The sequence below is a fragment of the Callorhinus ursinus genome, unplaced genomic scaffold (genome assembly GCF_003265705.2).
Source record: "Callorhinus ursinus isolate GAN/ISIS: 27379988/994484 unplaced genomic scaffold, GSC_fseal_2.0 scaffold3, whole genome shotgun sequence".
Taxonomy (NCBI): Eukaryota; Metazoa; Chordata; class Mammalia; order Carnivora; family Otariidae; genus Callorhinus; species Callorhinus ursinus.
The window spans coordinates 58,911,036-58,931,782 of record NW_027397065.1 but is presented as its reverse complement, the minus strand read 5'-3'; the positions used below and the strand labels follow the sequence as shown (position 1 = coordinate 58,931,782).

At 38.5% G+C, this 20,747-nt stretch overlaps 1 protein-coding gene across 7 annotated transcripts in view; it reads left to right on the top strand.

Annotated features, from left to right (window-relative positions):
- NNT (nicotinamide nucleotide transhydrogenase) overlaps positions 1–20,747 on the top strand; it is a 91,322-nt gene that overhangs the window by 60,949 nt on the left and 9,626 nt on the right. For all 7 annotated transcript variants that reach the window (XR_003207079.2, XR_003207078.2, XM_025867310.2 and 4 more), the window contains exons 18-19: positions 5,532–5,691; positions 7,932–8,013. Coding sequence is in view for 5 of the 7 variants with exons in the window: in XM_025867310.2 (XP_025723095.1) it covers positions 5,532–5,691; positions 7,932–8,013 (242 nt within the window). In the remaining 2 variants the exon portion in view is untranslated. The remainder of the gene's footprint in view (positions 1–5,531; positions 5,692–7,931; positions 8,014–20,747) is intronic.

Genomic DNA, 20,747 nt, shown 5'->3' with positions numbered 1-20,747 from the left:
TAGAAATAGTTTTCTCTAAAAATGAACTTTTTAAAAAAGTTTTTTGTTTTAATTCCAGTGTAGTTAACATATAGTGTTATATTAGATTTGGGTGTATAATATAGCGATCCAACGATTCCATACATTACTCAGTGCTCATCATGGTAAGTCATGATAAGTGCACTCTTAACCCCCTCACCTATTTCACCCATCCCCCACCCGCCTCCCCTCTGGTAACCACCAGTTTGTTCTCTATAGTTTGTTTCTTGGTTTGTGTCTCTTTTTTCCTCTGTTCATTTGTTTTGTTACTTAAATTCCACATATGAATGGAATTGTATGGTATTTGTCTTTTTTCTGACTGACTTATTTCACTTAGCGTCTAAAAATGAACTTTTAACTCTTAGTTTGACTTTGCTTCATTTGGTGAATTTGAATGATCAGCAGGGGGCAGCAGATTTTCATTATTATTTAAACTTGTGGTTGGTCAAAATTCTGATTTTAAAATTAAATGGGAGGATTTGAATTTTCACAAAGCCAGTGGCCTGTTGATATGGGGAGAGGTGTGGACCTGTGTCTAGTTCTTGGAGTGTCATTACAGGTGCCTTTTTGCCTTTACTGTTTTTTTTCTTAAATGGTTTTACTTAGGTTCTTAAATGTATCACTAGTATATCCCAAATTTGTCTGTGTCTTTTTTATTTCCTCCCCCTTCCTCTTCATCTAGTTTCTTTTATTATTATTGGTTCTAGTGACTACAGACACTTACAGTAGCAGTTCTATGACACTAACTAGAATAAGGTAGTAAGAGGCACTTGTTGAAAATACTTTTTTCTGTGTGTACTTCTGTACCTATATCATCTTTCTCTTATTCTTTCCTTTCATATTTTGTGATCTGCTTTCTATATTTCTTTTGTTTTTTTTTCTTCTATTTCCACCGCCTCAGGCATGTCATTTATTGGCAACATAGCATAGCTATTTTTTATTCCTGCGCTCTATAATAACGTGTTCTTGTAGCTGTCCATGACCATACGTGTCACACTGGATCAGATGGATGCTCTGTTTAAAATAGCAACTTGTAGTAATTTGGATTCAAACACAGTTGAAGCTTTAATTTTTTAAAAAATACTATGCAATTACAAAAATAAAAGATGTTTAATGTGGGAAATTTGGAAGAAAGTAGAAGATATATCATTTATAATGCCAATACCACTTAACTCTTAAAATTTAATATTCTAATTCCGGTCTTTTTTCATAAGCATATGTTCGAATATATTCTGAATTGTTTAATTATCTCACTAATAGTTTTTTTTTCCTTCAGTGTACTTCCTTGCGCATTTTGATTATTTCCTTGGGAATGGAGTAAGGGCTTTGTGTTGGCTGTCGATATCGATGAATTGATTTCCACAAAGGACTCTCCAGGCTGAGCTCTCACCAGCGATGTGTGGGGCACTTGTTTTCCTGCACGCTCTCCCTCCCTTCATCTTATTACAAAACAAACAAGGCAACAGCAAAAACCAGCCTGCTGTATTTTTCAATTTTGAAGATAGAAATTTTCTTTCCTTCTAAATTGCCCTGATTTTGACTTTTCCCATTAATCTTCACTGATTCTTGGCTTGTGCTTCTTTATTTTAAGAAATTGTTTCTTCATGGCTGGTGTTTTAGCAGCTCAGAGTGGTTCATGTTAATAATAAAAATGAAATAGCCGCGTGTAATTGGGCGTAGTAGTAGGCATTAACATACTGTAGGCATTAACACTGGGTGCTTTACAAATATTAGCTCATTTAATCTCCAGGCTAATTCTGGAGGTAGGAAATATTCTCATTTTACAAGGAAGGTATTTGAAGACGCCATTGGTTATTTGCCTTTGTGTTTATGGAGGCTAACCGAGCACCTGGCACACTCATATGAGTATAATAATTATTAAATGGACATTAAATGAATATTTGCTCATTTCATATTTTGGAATCTTCTCTGGATAGGTTATGGTAACAGATGTACTGCCATATATCAGTATCTGTTAATAATACTAGTATGTTTAGCTTCAATATTTTATTATTTATTGAAGAAACATTTCAAGTCCAAACCGGAACAGAGTGGTTTTATTATGTGAGAGGGAATGGAATGCTCCCCGAGTGGCTAATCAATAATCCCTAAAATTGCACTTTTGTTCTGACAAAGAATTCTTTTGGGTGTCTTCTGAGCTGCATGCTGTGGTTATACAATATCCAATATTAAACTGAAAAATGTCGATAGTGTCCAGACAGCCCCCTCAAATGAATAATTTGCTTTATGTCAGGTGTCATATAGACATTAACCTCTTCATGATTTTACAGTCCATTTACTTGAGATAGTGTCCAAATTGCCTGGGAAATAGAGGGCTTGCAAAAATGGGACAGCATTTTCAAACTGAATTTTCTGATTTTTGCACTTCGTTACTTGTTTCCAAATGAAAATAGAACAGAATGAAGTGGATCAAAGCCAAACCAAAAATAATTTTTTTTTTTTTGCTTTGCAGTCAGTTACTCAGCACCCACAAAGCATCGAAATGAGAGATGATAGTAAATGGAGTATATGTTATTATTGCTTTGGTTTTGTCTATTTTATGGCCTTTCCTTTGTTTTCAGATTTTTTTCTTAGAGTTTGCTTGGAATTATGTGAATTAAGGGTCCCTTTAATGTAGCATGCAATTTTCATTATAGGGCTTAATAACTTAAAAGGAACAGTCTTGGACAGTGTTGCGAATACTTTGTCTTGGAAGCTGGGAACTCCTCAATCTGTGGATCAGTGGTCACAGGATAGTCTCATTAATCACTTAAACAAGAAAAAAAAAAAAAAAAAAGGAACAGAACAAAGTCCTAAACCCTAAACATTTGTTGAAAATATGATGTTGCAATGGTAAATTCAGAGATGAAAAATAATTTAGTTTTTAAGAGACCACATGGAATCAGCTTAATGGTGATATAATTGTGGCTATGTGTTCAACAAGTTGACTTTGATTGTTAAACTACTGTGTGGTTCCCTTTTTTCCTCCTGAAGATGCCATTAGAATAGTGGGTAAACATTAATTAAATGTCCTCAGAAATTCTTTTCTTCTCCTCCATTCAGTTTTATAGGGAGAGAATGGTTCCTTATTTATTTATTTATTTAAAAGCTTTTACTTAAATCCTAGTTAACATACAGTGCAATATTGGTTTCAGGAGTAGAATTCAGTGAGTCATCACTTATATATAACACCCAGTGCTCATCACAAGTGCCCTCTTTAATACCCATCACCCACCTAGCCCATCCCCTGCCCACCTCCCTCCATCAACCCTCAATTTGTCTCTGTTTTTAAGAGTCTTTTATGGCTTGTTTCCCTCTCTCCTTTTTTTCTTTTCCTCCTCCTTCTATGTTCATCTGTTTGTTAAATTCCACATATGAGTGAAATCATATGGTATTTGTCTTTCTCTGATTTATTTTACTTAGCATTATGCCCTCTAGATGGCATGTTGTTGCAAACAGCAAGATTTCATTCTTTTTGATGGCTGAGTAATATTCCAATGTATACACATACCACATCTTCTTTATCCATTCATCAGTCGATGGACATTTGAGCTCTCTCCATAGTTTGGCTATTGTGGACATTATTGCTATAGACACCAGAGGTGGTATGTGTCCCTTCGAATCTGTATTTTTTGTATAGAATGGTTCCTTTTAAGCCAAGTTAGAATAAAGTGGTCATATTTTTGTAAATCTGTCCCTCTACATCATGTCCCTCTGTCATCTGTCCCTCTGCAGGACTGTGTGATGCAGGTGATGGAGCCGCTTTGTGGGTTTGACTTTTTTAAAAGAAGTTATCTATGACAGAAATATGTCAATGTCTGAAATAGTCCTTTGAGCCAGTTTTTAAGGCAAACATTTGATAGAATATATTTCTGGTAATTTAATTTCAGAATCTTCTAATTCAGAACTAGAAAGGATTTGTCAAAATCCACAAATATTGAATGTTTGGAAGTCTCAGGTATGGCTGTTTGGATTTTCAGTAGAACTTGGATTTAAGTATAGGAGGTTGGGTTAAGAATATAAATCCTCGTGTCAGATTGGGACTATATACCCTAATTAAAAGCATTATTGATTTTTCTGACCCTCTTATCTCTTCATAAATATGTAAAGGTATTCTGAGGGTATTTATTTTGTATGTAATAATCTTAGACTAGTTTCCTGGGGTGTGGGCTCTGTAAAATGTGAATGCTGTGTCTGAGAAATGAGCTTCGGTCAAAAGGGCAACTTAAAAAATTCTGACAACATTTTGATTCATCATGTTTATGTTATTGATATGCTGCCTTTAATGGCTTTTTGTTTATCTTCTCTGCCGCTTTTTCCTCCCTGCCTCTACCTCTGTCCCACTTGAGCAGTGTATGTACATGTCTCCACTAAGATGGTCGCAGGCTGGGCTGTCTTTGGATGTGTGGTCATGATTTTTTTTTTTTTCTCCCAATGTGTTACTTATCACTGAAAATCTTCAGGTGTTTTTTGTTCTTTAATAATAAAGTATTGTCTTTTTTTAAAAGAAGTGATAGATTAACACTTATATGGCTTTTATAGAATAAATAATGGATCAATGATATGTTTATTATAGCCCTTAAAATAAGGTTTAATAATTTTTTGGATTTTTTTCTGAAGTGAGAAATCCAGTTATGATCATGTAAAATGACTGCTTTCTTCACGTACAGTGATTTGAATTCTTAAAAGGCATTTGGTTACCCAAACCATCTAGCTTCTTGCTTTTACCACCCCAGTTCCCGAGGTCTACAGATGAACTGTTTAGAAACCACACCTGCCATTGTCGTGTTTCAGTTGTCGCATTTGTGTGGCACTTTGTTGGATGATTGTAAATGAGCATGCCTTCCTCTGATTTCTTTTCCGAGATTATTTTTCCAGTTAAAAGGGCAGATGTAAGTTTTAATGAAACAGTGTATGAACTTACTCATCTGCCTTTTTGGAAGTAAATATTTTAGGAGCCTAATGAATCCAGTCACTTCTGTCACAGCTTCCTGGAGCTGTATGTAGTTGATTTGGAAAATAAGACCTTATCAACTCCCACTTTTCTTTTTTTCTTGACGACAGAGGGCAGCAGACTTCTAAATGCCGTGGATCGCTTTCCTTTCCTTCTTTTAGCCTCTTGACAGCTTGCAGCTGGTAGCAGGGTTCGCCTGAGACATCTGTAGTCACCTTGGAAAATTTCTCATAGATATCATTCTCTTACTCTGGTGAAATACATGTGAATATGGACGTAGAAGTTGCTTGATCAGTACACGGACAGTAATAACTGGATCTGAATTTTTCATTAATTTCTTAATATTATTGGTAATTTTCCATTAAATTCTTTTTTAAAATTAACTTTTACTGAAAATATATCTGTGTACAGTTGACTTTATAGATGTGATCTATGTGATTTTTTTAGATGATCAAATAAACCTCTTAAAATGATTATGAATATCATATACACAGGATTCATACCACTTTCAAAAAGTTATGTGGATTAAACTCTCACAGCTAATAATTTTGCTCTCCAGGCAATGAATCGCTCCCTGGCTAATGTGATTCTCGGAGGCTATGGTACTACTTCAACAGCTGGTGGAAAACCCATGGAAATTTCTGGCACACATACAGAAATCAACCTTGACAATGCAATTGACTTGATTCGAGAAGCTAATAGCATTATTATCACTCCAGGTAAAAAAAAAAAAAACAACAAAAAAAACCAACCTATAATCGCTATTGGAATTGATTATGTTAATACAGTTTCTTATAATAGGAAAAAAATTGAATTGGAACTTACCCATTTTTGAAAATGTAATGGAAACATTGAAGCAACCCTATGATTACCAACTAAAAAATGTTGACAATCCTTAGCTTAGGGTTAATATTTCGGGGATCACATAGAGATTTTACAGATCGATGTGGTAGGTTCTATCCATGTCTTTCTGTGATTCTGTACACAACGTTTTAGTCATCTTTGAGTTTTGGTTATTTGTTCCTCATTGATAGTTTTTGGAATTATTGTCAAAATTAAATATTAAATCAGTGAATGCTAGTAAATGTTAATCTCTTTCTTTTCAAAAGTAAATATTTAAAAAATCATTGATAATCATGTGGTTTCCAATAAGATGAGGTAGCATGGCCTAATAGAAAGAACTTGGTCTGGGAGTGATAACACTTCACTTTTTTTTTTTTAAGATTTTATTTATTTATTTGACAGAGAGACACAGTGACAGAGAGAGAACACAAGCAGGGGGAGTGGGAAAGGGAGAAGCAGGCCTCCTGCTGAGCAGGGAGCCCCATGTGGGGCTCGATCCCAGGACCCTGGGATCATGACCTGAGCTGAAGGCAGACACTTAACGACTGAGCCACCCAGGCGCCCCAACACTTCACTTTTGTTCTTAATTTTGCCTCTAACAATTGACCTGACATTGGCCACATCATTTAATCTCCCAGCCTCAATTCCCTAATTTTTTGAGGGTTAGCTCCATTTTTCTTTAATCGTACCACAGAATGCTGTGGTATTACAGGTAATACTTTGGGTTCAGATTAAGATTTTAAGTCTATTACGGTATTATAAGAGTTTTCTATAAAGGAAATCTGTTGATTTGACATGTGGGTGGTTTGCTGGTTGGTTATATGCTAAGATGTAAATACCAAACACTAGGAGAATTGAATGTTCAGGTGCAAGTGTTCTCAATTGGGGCAGTATCACTTTCTAGAAGCATTTGAAACTTGTGGATTTGGGTTTTTGTCTCACAGCTGGGGCTGCTACTGTCCACTAGTGTGTGAGAGCAGACACACTAAATATGTTGTATTACCTGGGACATTCCTGCATCATGAATGGTCCCAGCCAAAGTGGTGTAATTGTTACCTGGTGAGAAACACAACTGGAATGTAGAGGTGGAAAGACATAAAGGACACACTCTTTCTTTTAGACATTTTTCCATCCAGGGAAGAAGTCAGATCAATAAATAGTGCACGGTGGGTTATGATAAGGGCTAGATTAGACTGGGTAGAAACACTTTCTTTTTAATATTGAGGAACCTAAGAAGCATTGTTAGGATGTGAGGGTTTGTTTTGGGCCTTAAGGATAGGTGGTGTTGGGGGTGGGGAAGGCAGAGGGAACAGCCTGAGCAGACACTGGTATTGGGAAAACCGGGGGTAGAAAAGTGGGGACAGGTGAGACTGTACAGGGGGAGCGGACAGAATGTAGGGTTAAAGAAGAAGGAAGAGGCCTGCAGTTTGTGGTCACACCTGTAATAACGTCGGAAGTAGGGAGCACTTTGGGGTTTTTTGGCAGAGGGGGACATTTTTAAGTTCTTTGTAGGAGACATTAAGTTTGAGATGGAGATAGGACAATGAACATGCCATCCTGGAGCTAAAGGATAGGCTGAGGCTGGACACAAATCAGAGTCATCAGATGGTTCTTGAAGCCATGGGACAGGCCGAGACTTTCCAAGGAGAGTGTGAGGGGCAAAGCCAAGGCCCTGGGGAGTTTCATTGTTTAAGGGAAACAGAAGGAGATCTATTCAAGGATATTAAGGAAGAATAGTAACAAAGTGAGGAGGGGAACCAGGGAGCTGCAGTCTTCTCAAAACCAAGTATGAAGACAGTTGGAAACCATTTACATGAGCCACAGGTGCACCCACACACAAAATGTGTGCATACACAGGGGTGTGTGCGGTGTGGTGTGTGGGAGGGAGTGCCCAGCAGTATCAGACAAGGCAGAAGATTGAGGAGGGACCATTAGATTTTGAATTTGAGATTTAGGCTAATACTTTAAAAAGGCCAAAAGTTTGCTTTCATGTCTCATCCTGTTAGCGGATTGCCTTCCTTGGCATAAAAATATGTCTTGATCAAGGAAGAAATTATTATTCATAAGATTTCCAAATAAAAATCACCCTCTTCTGTGTGCTTCATGTTCTTTGCAGGCTATGGTCTCTGTGCAGCCAAAGCGCAGTACCCCATCGCCGACTTGGTGAAGATGCTCTCGGAACAGGGCAAGAAAGTGAGGTCAGTGCGTGTAGCACGAGTCTTGTGGGGTGTGTGTGTGTGAGAGAGAGAGAGAGAGAGAGAGAAAAGGAAAAGTGATGACTTACATCTGGATGATTTTCTTACTTAGAGTGGAGTTTACATATGTAATCACAGGTAAAGAAACTGAGTTGTAAAAACCCTATTCTGGCCTTATTCTGGCTACCTCATTTTGCTGTCTCTAGTACCACAGAACCTAAATACAGGCTCATTTTAGAAAGGGAAACTATTATACTGAATTCCAGGATTTTTATTAATGGGGAAAAACAGAAGTTCTGTTCCTGGTTGGATTTGGGGAAGGAGGTCAAATAAATCATTAGAACTACATTGGGTTTTCCCTTTTTGGTTTTTGGTGTTCACACTGACTGAAGAACAGTATCTCAAATGAGAGGTCTTTGAAGACTGAGTGAGACTCGGTGGTGATCCTGTGGGCTGGTTAATGCCCGACTGGGTTCGCTCTCATATTCTCCCATGGAAAAGACTGGTGCAAATGTTCTTTTCCTAACACCATACACTTTTTGAAATAAGAATCAGGGCAGTAGCTGTGCCTGCCACTTGGCATTTGGGCACTAGATTGCTCTTGGAGGATCTTGAGCACAATGGAGAATTTGAGAACTCTGCATTTCCAGATTATTCCCCATGACCTTGGATAAAGGGTTTGAGGGACATAAAGATGGGGTCAGTGGGTAACAGACCTTTGCAGTACTTTGCATTGGTCTGTGCACCTTTGGATCCCTGTCCTGGCGTCCATGAAGGGACTGTCTGGAGTTGTCCCTGGGAGTAGATACCTGCTGCCTCTTTGCTAGAGAAGCTGGTTCTCTCGCAGTTTCTTTGACATGGTACCATAAGTCAGAGAGACAAGCTAACTCTATTAGTAAATAAAATTCATTTGTTCACCAGAATGTTAATGTGTGTTGAAAAAACTGTTAATGTCTATTAATGAAAGTTCCTTTTAGATGTCTATCTTACACTTTTTCTGGGACAAATGATAAGATAATAAGCTCAACCATTTGCCTAGAACTAGTCATAGTGTCTATGCAAGATGGGGTGCAGAATCCTGAATGTCCCAGCTGTTAATAGTGGTGAAGAGACTTACATGATGAAATAAGTGGATCTGACATTTTATTTTTTTATTTTAAAGATTTACTTATTTATTTGAGAGAGAGAGAGGGAGAGCGCACGAGTGGGAGGGGCAGAGGGAGAGGGAGAGAGAGTCTCAAGCAGACTCCCCGCTGAGTGCAAAGCCCGACACGGGGCTCTATCTCACAACCCTGAGATCAGGGCCCTGAGATCGCGACCTGAGCCAAAACCAAGAGTCTGGCGCTTAACTGACTGCACTACCCAGGTGCCCCAAGTGGATCTCACATTTTAATATCAGCTGCATTTTCTCTCTTCTTTCCTCCCCTCTCTCACTCCTTACCCACTCTGCCTTCTTGTGATCCATAGTTAGTGTTTTTCATATACAGAGAGTCAAAATACTATTTTGTGGTAGGACCAGCTTTTCTGTGATGTAGATGTTTCCATGTTTAGTATAGTCTTAGAAAATTGAAGATGGAAGATGAGAAAAATCACTGACTTTTTAAAAAAGATTTTATTTACTTATTTAAGAGAGAGCAAGTGCATGAGAGAGAGAGAGGGGGCGCATGAGTAGGGGGCGGGGGAGAGGGAGAAGCAGTCTCCCCACTGAGCAGGGAGCTGGGTATGGGGCTCAATCCCAGGACCCTGAGATCATGACCTGAGCTGAAGGCAGATGCTTAACCAACAGCCACCCAGGTGCCGCCCTGACTTTGTTTTTTGACTTTCCCGTATGAAGTCTCATTTTGGTCACCATTGCCCGTTTTCTTATCCGGTATTGTTCAGGGCTGCCCTTTTAATCAGATGCTTGCCACTTAAAGCATTTGCAGACCTATAAGGAAAGGATGTGTTAAAGAATCTTTTATGATTTTCCTAAAAAGTTGTTTTTCTTTATTCAGTCCACATGTAAGAAGTCTAATGTATTAGTAATGCCTTCTATCACCACAAATGTTTAGGATATGAGTGGCAATCTTAATGAAGTAGAGAAAGATGGCTTTCCTGTCTTAGTTATCTTTTGGGAAGGGAGTGATTAGTCTGACATCCCTCTCTAATACGCATTGACCAGCCTATGTTGACCAGACATCTTGGAAAATCAGTGCAGAGTGAGGTGGATGCAAAGTTGGGGAGCATCATGACTGTAGGGTAGCTTGATGGAAGCAGGATGTGAGGGGAAAAGAATAAGAGGGATGGAAAAATCTGGAAAGAGGGCGCCTGGGTGGCTCAGTTGGTTAAGCGACTGCCTCCGGCTCAGGTCATGATCCTGGAGTCCCGGGATCGAGTCCCGCATCGGGCTCCCTGCTCAGCGGGGAGTCTGCTTCTCCCTCTGACCCTCCCCCATCTCATGTGCTTTCTCTCTCATTCTCTCTGTCTCTCAAATAAATGAATAAAATCTTTAAAAAAAAAAAAGAAAAAGAAAAATCTGGAAAGAAAAGGGATGAGACAAATGAAATCTCAGTTTCTGACCTGATTAAAATTTGATTTTGATCCATGAGGACATAAGATAAATTGCTGTTTTAGGATGATTTCTGTCACCCTGCAGGGGAAAAATAATTCCTTAAGATTTATGGGAGATATTTAATTAAACATATATAAATAGTATCTCAGTTATAATTTGTGCTTTATTGAAGTAATTTTGTGAACAGGATGTCACACTTGATGTGAGAGAGCATTTTGTCATTTCACATAATTGTCATAGTTCAAATAATTTTTTAATAATAAACTTATTAATAATTTATTATGTAGGATCAGAGTAAAATTGTTCAGTCTAATTTCTCTATTTGTGAGTTAGGAAACATTAACCACTTATATTGATCAATTTCACATTAAGATGAAATTATATATTAATATATCAGTTTGTTACTGTGATCCGTTGAATTTTCAACATGGCTTTGTAACAAGTTATGCAGATTTCATGTTTGAATTACATGGAGGAGTCTAGAACTATTGCTAACACAGTGACAGTAGATTATCCTATTTTTCCTTGCTAGTTATTGAATAGGGATTTTTTTATTTAAAGGGAGTCATAGAAACTGTTGATTTTGTCTCATGTGCATCGTCATCTTTTCCTCAGAGAAATGTGGATTTTCTTGACGGAGTTAGGAATACGTGTATCCATAGATGCTACCTTTTTTTTTTTTTTTTTTTAAGGAGACAAATGTCTGTTTGCACAAGAGATGGCTGCAGCATTACCTCGCATTTTAATGAAATAAATCTGTATTTACAGTTTGCAGTAATTTAGTCCTTTCATCACCCAGTGGAGCTCCCACGGTGTTCATTGAGCACAGCTGCTGGGCCTCTCATTTTAGTAGATCTTTGTGCCTCAGGACCCAGCATGCCTAGCATCCAGATGTTGTGACATATTCACACACATCCCCCGTGGAAATGTGCCAGTGTGGACATACGATTGTCATCAATTAGTTATGCCCAAGTGGTGCCAAGAAAAATTGCATCTGTCATACAGTCTGTCTGGCTTCATGGCTCATGATTGATTTAGAGACACTCCTGTTTTCCTTTACTTTGGCTATAGTCATAACGTGCTGACCGGGAGCTGAGATTACATAATGAAGCACATGACATTTCATGACAAGAGCTCATGAGTGTTCATTGACCTAGACTTTCTTTAGTGGCCCAGTATATTGTTGCTTCCCAGTTGCCCAGAACACCTCTGCAACTTACCTAACTTATGGCTGATCTCTAAAAGCATTTTATTATAAAAATCTTACACTATGAGAATGCAGACATTTTTTTCTCTTTATTTCCCAATCTTTGGATCCATACAGTGGGCTTTTCATTATAAAGCAGAAATAGTGTTCCCACTGAGTAATTCTGAGAAAGAGGTGTAGTTTTTTTCTTTTTGCAGTTAATCACAGTTCGATTTTCTTTTCAGAAAGCATTATTGCTTGGATTATCACGGAAGTCTTTTGAATTTATGAAACCACCTTTCAATTTGTTTGATTGGTTAACTGATGTTATACATTGCTTTCTTGTTAATGTTCAACTATATCTTTCTATTAATAATTTGTTGATAGAAATTTATTTTTATCAGGTATTGAGATAAAAGTTGCCACTCTCAAAAGTGTATAGTTATGAAGAAAACAAACCTATAAACAAATGAATCAGTGAATGAAGTCCATTTAATGTGACAGTGTGCTCGGAGAAATTGAGTAGAAGGAGGGTCGGAATGCAAACGAGAGTAGTTATTTGTCCAGGGGACATTTTAAACCTTTTATGCTACTTGTAACATGAGTTTCTTTACAGGCTTTTATTTTTATTTTTATTTTTATTTTTTTAGAAGTTTTATTTTATTTTATTTTATTTTATTTTTTATTTTTTAAAGATTTTATTTATTTATCTGATGAGAGAGAGAGACAGCAAGAGAGGGAACACAAGCTAGGGGGAGTGGGAGAGGGAGAAGCAGGCTTCCCACGGAGCAGGGAGCCCGATGCGGGGCTCGATCCCAGGACCCTGGGATCATGACCTGAGCCGAAGGCAGAAGCTCAACCGACTGAGCCACCCAGGCGCAGGTTTTTAAAAACATTTAATCTTTTTTTCATTTTCTGTCTAAACACATCTAGCCGCCAGTGGTATTTATGGTTTAATAGTGTTTTACGGTCTCGTGTGGCATGGCTATAAGTTTAAATATATGTTAGTTTTGCTTTGGAATCCACTCTTTGAAGATATTTCAGGATGAGATATTTTGTCAATCTAACTGGATTTTCTTTTTTTTTGTGGGTTACATGTAATTCAAGTAAATAGAGCTCAGCCTTCTCAGATTTGTTTCTTTTTTTTAAGATTTTATTTATTTGACAGAGAGAGAGACTGCGAGAGCAGGAACACAAGCAGGGGGAGTGGGAGAGGGAGAAGCAGGCTCCCCACTGAGCAGGGAGCCTGATGCGGGGCTCGATCCCAGGACCCTGGGATCATGACCCGAGCTGAAGGCAGACACCCAACCGACTGAGCCACCCAGGCGCCCTTAGCATTTTTATGACAGCTTTGCAATACGTTCTTTTTAGATGTGACTATTCAGGTTAATGACCATTCACTGAACAACTGATTACATAGTGTTTTGTGCCAGGCACTTCTAGGTCCTGAGAATACATCTGTGAATACACAGATGAAAATTCCTGAGCCTGTGAAGTGTACATTCGCTGGGAGGTGATTTAATAGGCTTGAAGATATTCTGGCTTGGAGATACTTACACCCCATTGTGTCTCCAGCTCAGATGCTGGTGCAAAGGATGACACATAGCTGTAGCATAGACCAGAGTTTCAGAGCTATGACCAGTACTGTTAGGTAATGAGTTAGCCAGTGCTTCAGGTTCTCTGAAAGAATATGGTGTGTTTCTTTGCATTTTGCTCTGAGCCTGCCTATTTGAACAACATAGTGGTAGGAAGGTGGGTGTGGTGGGAGTTATTTGTGTAATTAGTCATATGAGTGAAACTTTCGGTGGAAGAGAGGAAAGCCAAAGAAAGTATGTACATTCACTCACATCTGTGTTCCGCCTATTGTACAGAATTGCCAGTAATTTCTCAGCTCAGAGGTGTCTCTCGTGCTTTTAGAAAGCAACGCTGTTCCTCCCAGATCCTGACTGTTAGCCAGAATTTGGCTTTGGCTTTCTCTTTGTACTGTTCATAGCATATTGGTGTGGCGGAAAGAAAGCCTGTGATTTAGATGCTTTGTACAGCCTCTGCCTTACCGTTCATTCTAGGACTCATTGCTCGGTCTGTCTTGTCACAGGAGTTCTGGTGGTCTGAGGGAGAAGCTCTCACTACTGATGATGGCCTCTGACCATCAGGATGTTTTTCGGCTTCTTGTTCTAGTATTAGTCATAATAAACTCTGAGCTGAGGTTCTTCAGTGAGGGTCACGTAAACATGGTGGAGTATAAATAAATAAAAGCCCGTTTCTCATTTTATGTTCCAATTCTTCAATATTTTGCTTACAGTTTCCATCTTATGGTGCTTCAGTAGCCATTACTTTCCAACAGCATCATGAAAGTTATTCAGACAAGAAGAAATTATGCATTTTTTTTTTACCAACTCTCTGCAATATGCCAGAATATAATATTTTAGAACATGAGTGGCCAATAGAATTTCAGTTTTTTCTGTGATATCATTCTTCATAGTCTTGTTGGTTATTTTGGAAATAAAAAGTGTGTCAGTCATCATACAGTTTCTATTCTGGGCTTGGTTGCTGGATTTGGCTCAGTGATGGAAAAGCCAGATTTGGGCACAATCTATAAAAACATCCCCGGAGGGGAACGGGCGGTGTTGTGATGTGGTTCTGCAGAGGGCTCCATTGATGTTTGCACTATCATCTGGCCTGATCCTCTTTAGATGATTTCTCACTCTCCTGGTGACCTCAGTGTCACAGGCCACATGCACAAATGGAAAATGGGACTGTAGCCTTTTGTTAAACATTTTCTCATTCACAGTCATAGAACAGGTTCTATTATTCTGTATTAGAAAAACTGTGCCCCTGAGACATTTTTTAAGCTCTTTAGCATTCATATTTTTTTTTTCCTGAAGAAGGGGAGACCATAGATAAACATCAGATTTCAGATCAGAGTAGCAGGTCAGCCCTGATTTGCCCTCAAAAAGAAGAATGAAAGGTACATAATGCTCTGTAATTCTGGCTATTGGAATGTTCTAGAAAATTAAATGAACTTTTTTTTTCCCACTGAGAATCTATGAGTTTGTCTGAACCACTGCTTCTAAGGACTTTCACAATTTTAGAGAGGTGGGTGTCTGTCCTTTGACCTAAGAAGCCTCGCCAGAAGGTTGATTCCACAGCCTCTCTCGTTAGTCAGCTTTTGTGGACAGCAGTAGCCTTGTCAGGGTGGTTTTCCCTACTTCATTACCATGTTTCTCTTCAGGTGGATAAGCTGACCCTACCCAGCTGGTCCCAGCCTTTCCAGCAGTAAGGATGATTTGTGTAACATTTGCCCTGCTTCATGTTTTATAAGTTTTTATTCTAAACTGCATTTACTACAGTTATTTATTTTTAAAAAAACTTCCTATATTTTTAATCAGTGATGTGTAGCTGTCAATCAGAAGTTCTGATCAGAATGTGATAGACCAAAGAAACCTGCCTTTTTCAGGTCCCACCATATTTTTCACAGGTGAAATGCACAATTAGATTACAAAAATAATTGAATATAGTAACAGACCTTTTTTTAAAAAAGATTTTATTTATTTATTTATCAGAGAGAGAGTATAAGCAGGGCAGAGCAGCAGAGGGAGAGGGAGAAGCAGGCTCCCCGTTGAGCAAGGAGTCTGATGTGGGACTCGATCTCAGGACCCTGGGATCATGACCTGAGCTGAAGGCAGACGCTTAACTGACTGAGCCACCCAAGTGCCAAGATCTTTTTATTACCTTCACAGGCCCTCCTCAGAACAGAGCATTGCCATGTGCAAACATAGGATACAAGAGTCCTTAAGGTGTACGTAGCCCAGACCAGGGACTCTTCATTGCATCTGCAGTGGAGCTCCCAACCTGTTTTGTGACAGAATACAGTGCACACATATTTGGTGCAATTCTAAATAAAGGAGTCCTGCCTTAGGAAGTAGTTGATTGGAGAATCTTTAAGGTCTATTTTAACTTTTATTTATTTATTTATTATTTTTTAGGCTTTTATTTTAATTCCAGTTAACATACAGTGTTACACTAGTTTCAGGTGTACAATATAGTGATTCAACACTTCCATACAAGACCTGGTGCTCATCACAAGTGCCCTCCTTAATCCCCATCACCTGTTTCATCCACCCCTCCCCCACCTCCCCTCTGGTAATCACCAATTCTCTATAGGTAAGAGTCTGTTTCAGTTAGTATCCAAAATATATGAAGAACTCATAAAATTCAACAAAAAAACAAATAATCCAGTTAAGAAATGGGTAGAAGACATTAATAGACATTTTTCCAAAGAAGACATACAGATGGCTAACAGATACAAGAAAGGATCCTCAACATCACTCATCCTCAGGGAAATACAAATCAAAACTACAATGAGAGACCACGTCACACCTGTCAGAATGGCTAAAATCAACAACTTAAGAAACAACAGGTGTTGGCGAGGATGTGGAGAAAGGAGAACCCTCTTGCACTGTTGGTGGGAATGCAAACTGGTGCAGCCACTGTGGACAACAGTATGGAGGTTTCTCAAGAAGTTAAAAATAGAGCTACCCTGTGATCCAGTAATTGCACCACTAGGCAGTTACCCAGAGAACACAAAAATACTAATTCAAGGGGGTACACGCACCCTGATGTTCATGGCAGCATTATCGAAAACAGCCGGATTATGGAAACAGCCCACATGTCCACCGACTGATGAATGGCTAGAGAAGATGCAGTACACACACACACACACACACACACACACACACACACACACACACACAGTGGAATATTACTCAGCCATCAGAAAGAATGAGAGCTTGCCATTTGCAACAATGGATGGATCTAGAGGGTATTATGCTAAGTGAAATAAGTCAGAGAAAGACAAATACCATATGAAACATATCTTTTAAAGGTTCTTAAGTGAGAGGTTAATAATAAGTTTTCTTCCTCTCTTTTTATATACCTCACAATTCCAGGATGATAATTATTTTCTCTCCAGTATTTGAAGATTTTATTCCACTGCCTTCTGGCTTCCCTTGCTTGGAGATGTTATAGGTTCCGTTCCAGACAATGCACTAATCTCTCAATGCCTTGATCTTGGATTTCCCAGCCCCCAGAACTGTGAGACAGACATGTTTGTTGTTTCAGCCACCTAGTCGATGGTATTCTGTTATAGCAGCTCAATCAGACCAAGACATTCTTGTTCGAGGAATTGGATGGCATTCTCCCTGGGAAATATCATCATCATTAGCGCTCTTGAAAAAATTCTTTTGCTGGAGATCTTTGGATAGTAAGTGACAAAAATCTGAGAAATCCTGAGGTAGGGTAATAAGGAGAGAAATGGTGAAGTGACTCCCCCAAACCTGTTCTGAGTGTGGAAGCGTGCCTTTGCCTTGCCTGTAATCACAGGAAGGAGTAGCAGCTCCAAGACAGCTGGGTGAGGCCCAGAGCCGTCCCGCAGGCCTGGCTCCCGAGCTGCCTAGTGGCTGCCGGCCACACACAACCCAAGCCCCATCCCTCTATTTTGGCTCTTAAGGTTTTATTGGTTTATAAATACTTATGGTTAAAAGCAGGAAGAATAAATAGGATTTCAACAAGTGAAACTTCAAAAAATTTTCCCTTTGTTAGGTCTTTTTCCTCATTTGTCAATTTCCTAGGATCTTGGAATAACATATTTAGGAAAATTGTGGGATGATGGTATTGGGAAGGCAGACTTCCCAAATGCATTCAATGTATATTTGAAAGTATAAAACACAGTGAAAGAAAGGAAACGAACTCTTTGAACATCTTGAGTATGAAAACACATTTTGTGCAGTGACTGGCAAAATGTATGACCAAATAGTTGAAAGTTATAAAAGGATTTTTTTTTGATATGAAGATCCTTTTCAGTATGTATAATACTAAGAGGCAGCAAAATGGAGAAAACACTCTAAATACTGTAGAACGAGGCCCTGTTGTCTCTGTAGTTTCTTTGTCTTATGGTTGAATTGGGTTCCTTGGCTCTTCTTCATGTTTTATTGCTGAACTAAATCTGGATATTTCCATAATGCAAGAAGGAAAATGTAGTTTATTTGAACAGTTGTGGTAGGATCCATGTGGTGAATGTTTTATACTCTTTACTAGTCCCACATGTCCTAGAATAACTGCTGTAATGCACCCTGGTCAGGACATATTGTCTCCATGGCCTGTGATCATGGGAATTCACATTGTTGTGTCCCCTTTAGAACATGTGGTGTCTGAAATCTAATGTGAAGTTGCAAAAAAGTATAAGAATGGGGTTTATATCATCATGTGTTCTAAAAGAGGATTAGAAAATGTGGTGTTTTTTGAATTGCCTCTTTACCAAGTTTTATCCAGTTCATGTGATATTTACAAATCGCTCTTGTATTTACTCTTAACCAATTTTTTTTTAAAGATTTTATTTATTTATTTGAGAGAGTGAGAGAATGAGAGATAGAAAGCACGAGAGGGAAGAGGGTCAGAGGGAGAAGCAGACTCCCCGCCGAGCAGGGAGCGCGATGCGGGACTCGATCCCGGGACTCCAGGATCATGACCTGAGCCGAAGGCAGTCGCTTAACCAACTGAGCCACCCAGGCGCCCCGCTCTTGTATTTACTCTTAATTGTTTTTGTTCTTTCTTGGGTGATTTAAAAGTCTCTGAAGATCAGGTTGTTTTATTTGAGTAGATTATTCCACTTTTTTTGAGCTGTGCCTGGGTCTATCTTTAATCAGGGACTGAGGCCTTAGTTTTTATTATATAATATGTCACAAAAGACTATCATTTTCATATTTGAAAGAGGAAAATAGCAAAAAGTGTTGAAATTTTTCTTCAAGATAAGTGAAAAGATTACCCTGACTTAATAATGATATTTGTTGTATCTGTCAATTGAGGAAACAATACTTTTTTGCCTAATAGTATCTGTGGAAGGGTTGAATGTAGCCTTTTGGAATTTGACTTTATCAAATAAGTGTGTATCTGAATACAAGTTATGAATGTGTTCCCACTGAGTCCAGTATTCACAGTTACAGGCCTCAGACTATATTGACTATATAGTTTTCTTAATCTTTCAGTGTAGTTGTGAATACAAAGAACTTCTGGCTTTTATTGGACTATATTGATATTTATTGGAATTTTAAGGTAAAAATTAGAAAACCAACTCAGAAAATGTTGACATCCAACCACCATTTGTTTTAATGTAAAAATATGTATTTATTTTTATATAAATGATCATTAAACGGTGCATTTATTTGAAAAATACACGAGCACTTATATCACACAGATGTACTTGAATAGAATATTACCACTGAAGGTTAATTTATTAAAGGCTTATTATGCTTGGCATTGGTCTAAAGTACTTTGTAGGAAAAACTCTTTATGTGAACTATCTCACTTAAATCTCATGATAATTCTCTGAAGAGCTTTATTCTCAATCCCACTGTGCAGAGGAAAGGGAGGCATACAGAAGTAAACTGTCCAAAGGTTGTGAATCCGGGCAGTGGTACTCCAGACCTTTCACTGCAGTTCTTTACTACTTCCCTAAAGTCTTTCTCTAAAAAGAGATGTAGAACGTTTATGAGTCAATGTATCTCACTGGGCACACTGTGTTACTTAAAACCCTTTCCTTCCTTCCCTCCCATTGAGTCCCTAGAAGGAGTGCCAGGTGCTGTGGGTGCTGATAAATAAGACACATTACGTTACTATGATGTTACTATGTTGCAGCACATCATAAGGAGGAGGTGCATCAAGAAAGAGTTCTGGGAACATTGAAGATCTTTCTGTGATCTCATTTTAGTATTTTCCTTTTGTAGAATCTTGTTGTGGACAGGGACAGCTGATTCTGCTTTGTTAAGCATGTGTACAATAAAGATAATTTTCATGGCTCAAAGGGAAGAACTAAAAGTCTAGTAGGCTTTGCATTTTCAAATTCTGGATATTCTTCATACAGTGATGGAACATTGATGAGCTTTGGTCATCAGTTCCTGGAAATTGCTGGTCATGGCCAAACCAATGTCTGGTATAATTAACTTTAATACATACTTTGGAGATTAGCCAGTTACATGGGCCAGAGTTGTTATTAACTCACATTGACTTATCACTGTACACATATATATTTCTACAAATTCAGTGTGTTCTGTTATTTCTCTCAAAATACTGGCATTTTCTTGTAAGAGCCTTGCATGTGTTTTTCTCCAACATTAGAGCCTTAAGGTTTAGTATAATAAATTATTATGCCAACAGATATAAAATGATCTGTCCTTTGGGATATTCAACATAACATATTGGTTAGCTTTGTGATTATTTACCCTTCACAACTAGCTCAACAGAAATAATGTCTTTATGCACTCTGTAGCTAATCAAATGTTACAATAACAATAAATACGTTTAGAGGTCTTTGATTTCTAATTTGGCCCAAGACATGTCAGTTAAAGCATAGAGATGATGGCCAGATGGATTAATTTAAAGATAAGCAAGGGCAGTATTAAAAACAAATTAATTAAGATGAAAAACTTACTGGAATAAAGGAGGGATACAGAACTGCAATCCAAAAGTAATTTGCATAGCATATATTGGATTATTCAGCTACAATAGAAACCCTAGTTCATGAAATTTTAGGGCTGGAAAGGAAGTTTGTGGTAGGCTGAATAATGGCCCCAAAGAGTCCACCTACAATCCCCCAAACCTGTGGACATGTTACTTCATGTGGCAAAAGGGGCTTTGTAGATTTAAGGGGAGGATTTTGAAGTGGGGAGATTATCTTGGATTATTTGGGCAGGCCCATGTCATCACTAGGGTCCTCAGAGAGGAAGGAGTTGGAGAGAGTCAGAGACAGAGGTATGACAGTGGAAGCAGTAGTCAGAGGGATGCAGCCATAAGCCAAGGAATGGCAGTGCCTCCGGAAGCAGGAGAAGGCAAGGAATGGATTTTCCCATAGAGCCTCTGGAAGACATGCAGCTGTGCCAACACCTTGATTTTAGTGTAGGGGAACTGATTTTCTGCTTCTGACCTCCAGAACTGTAAGATAATCAA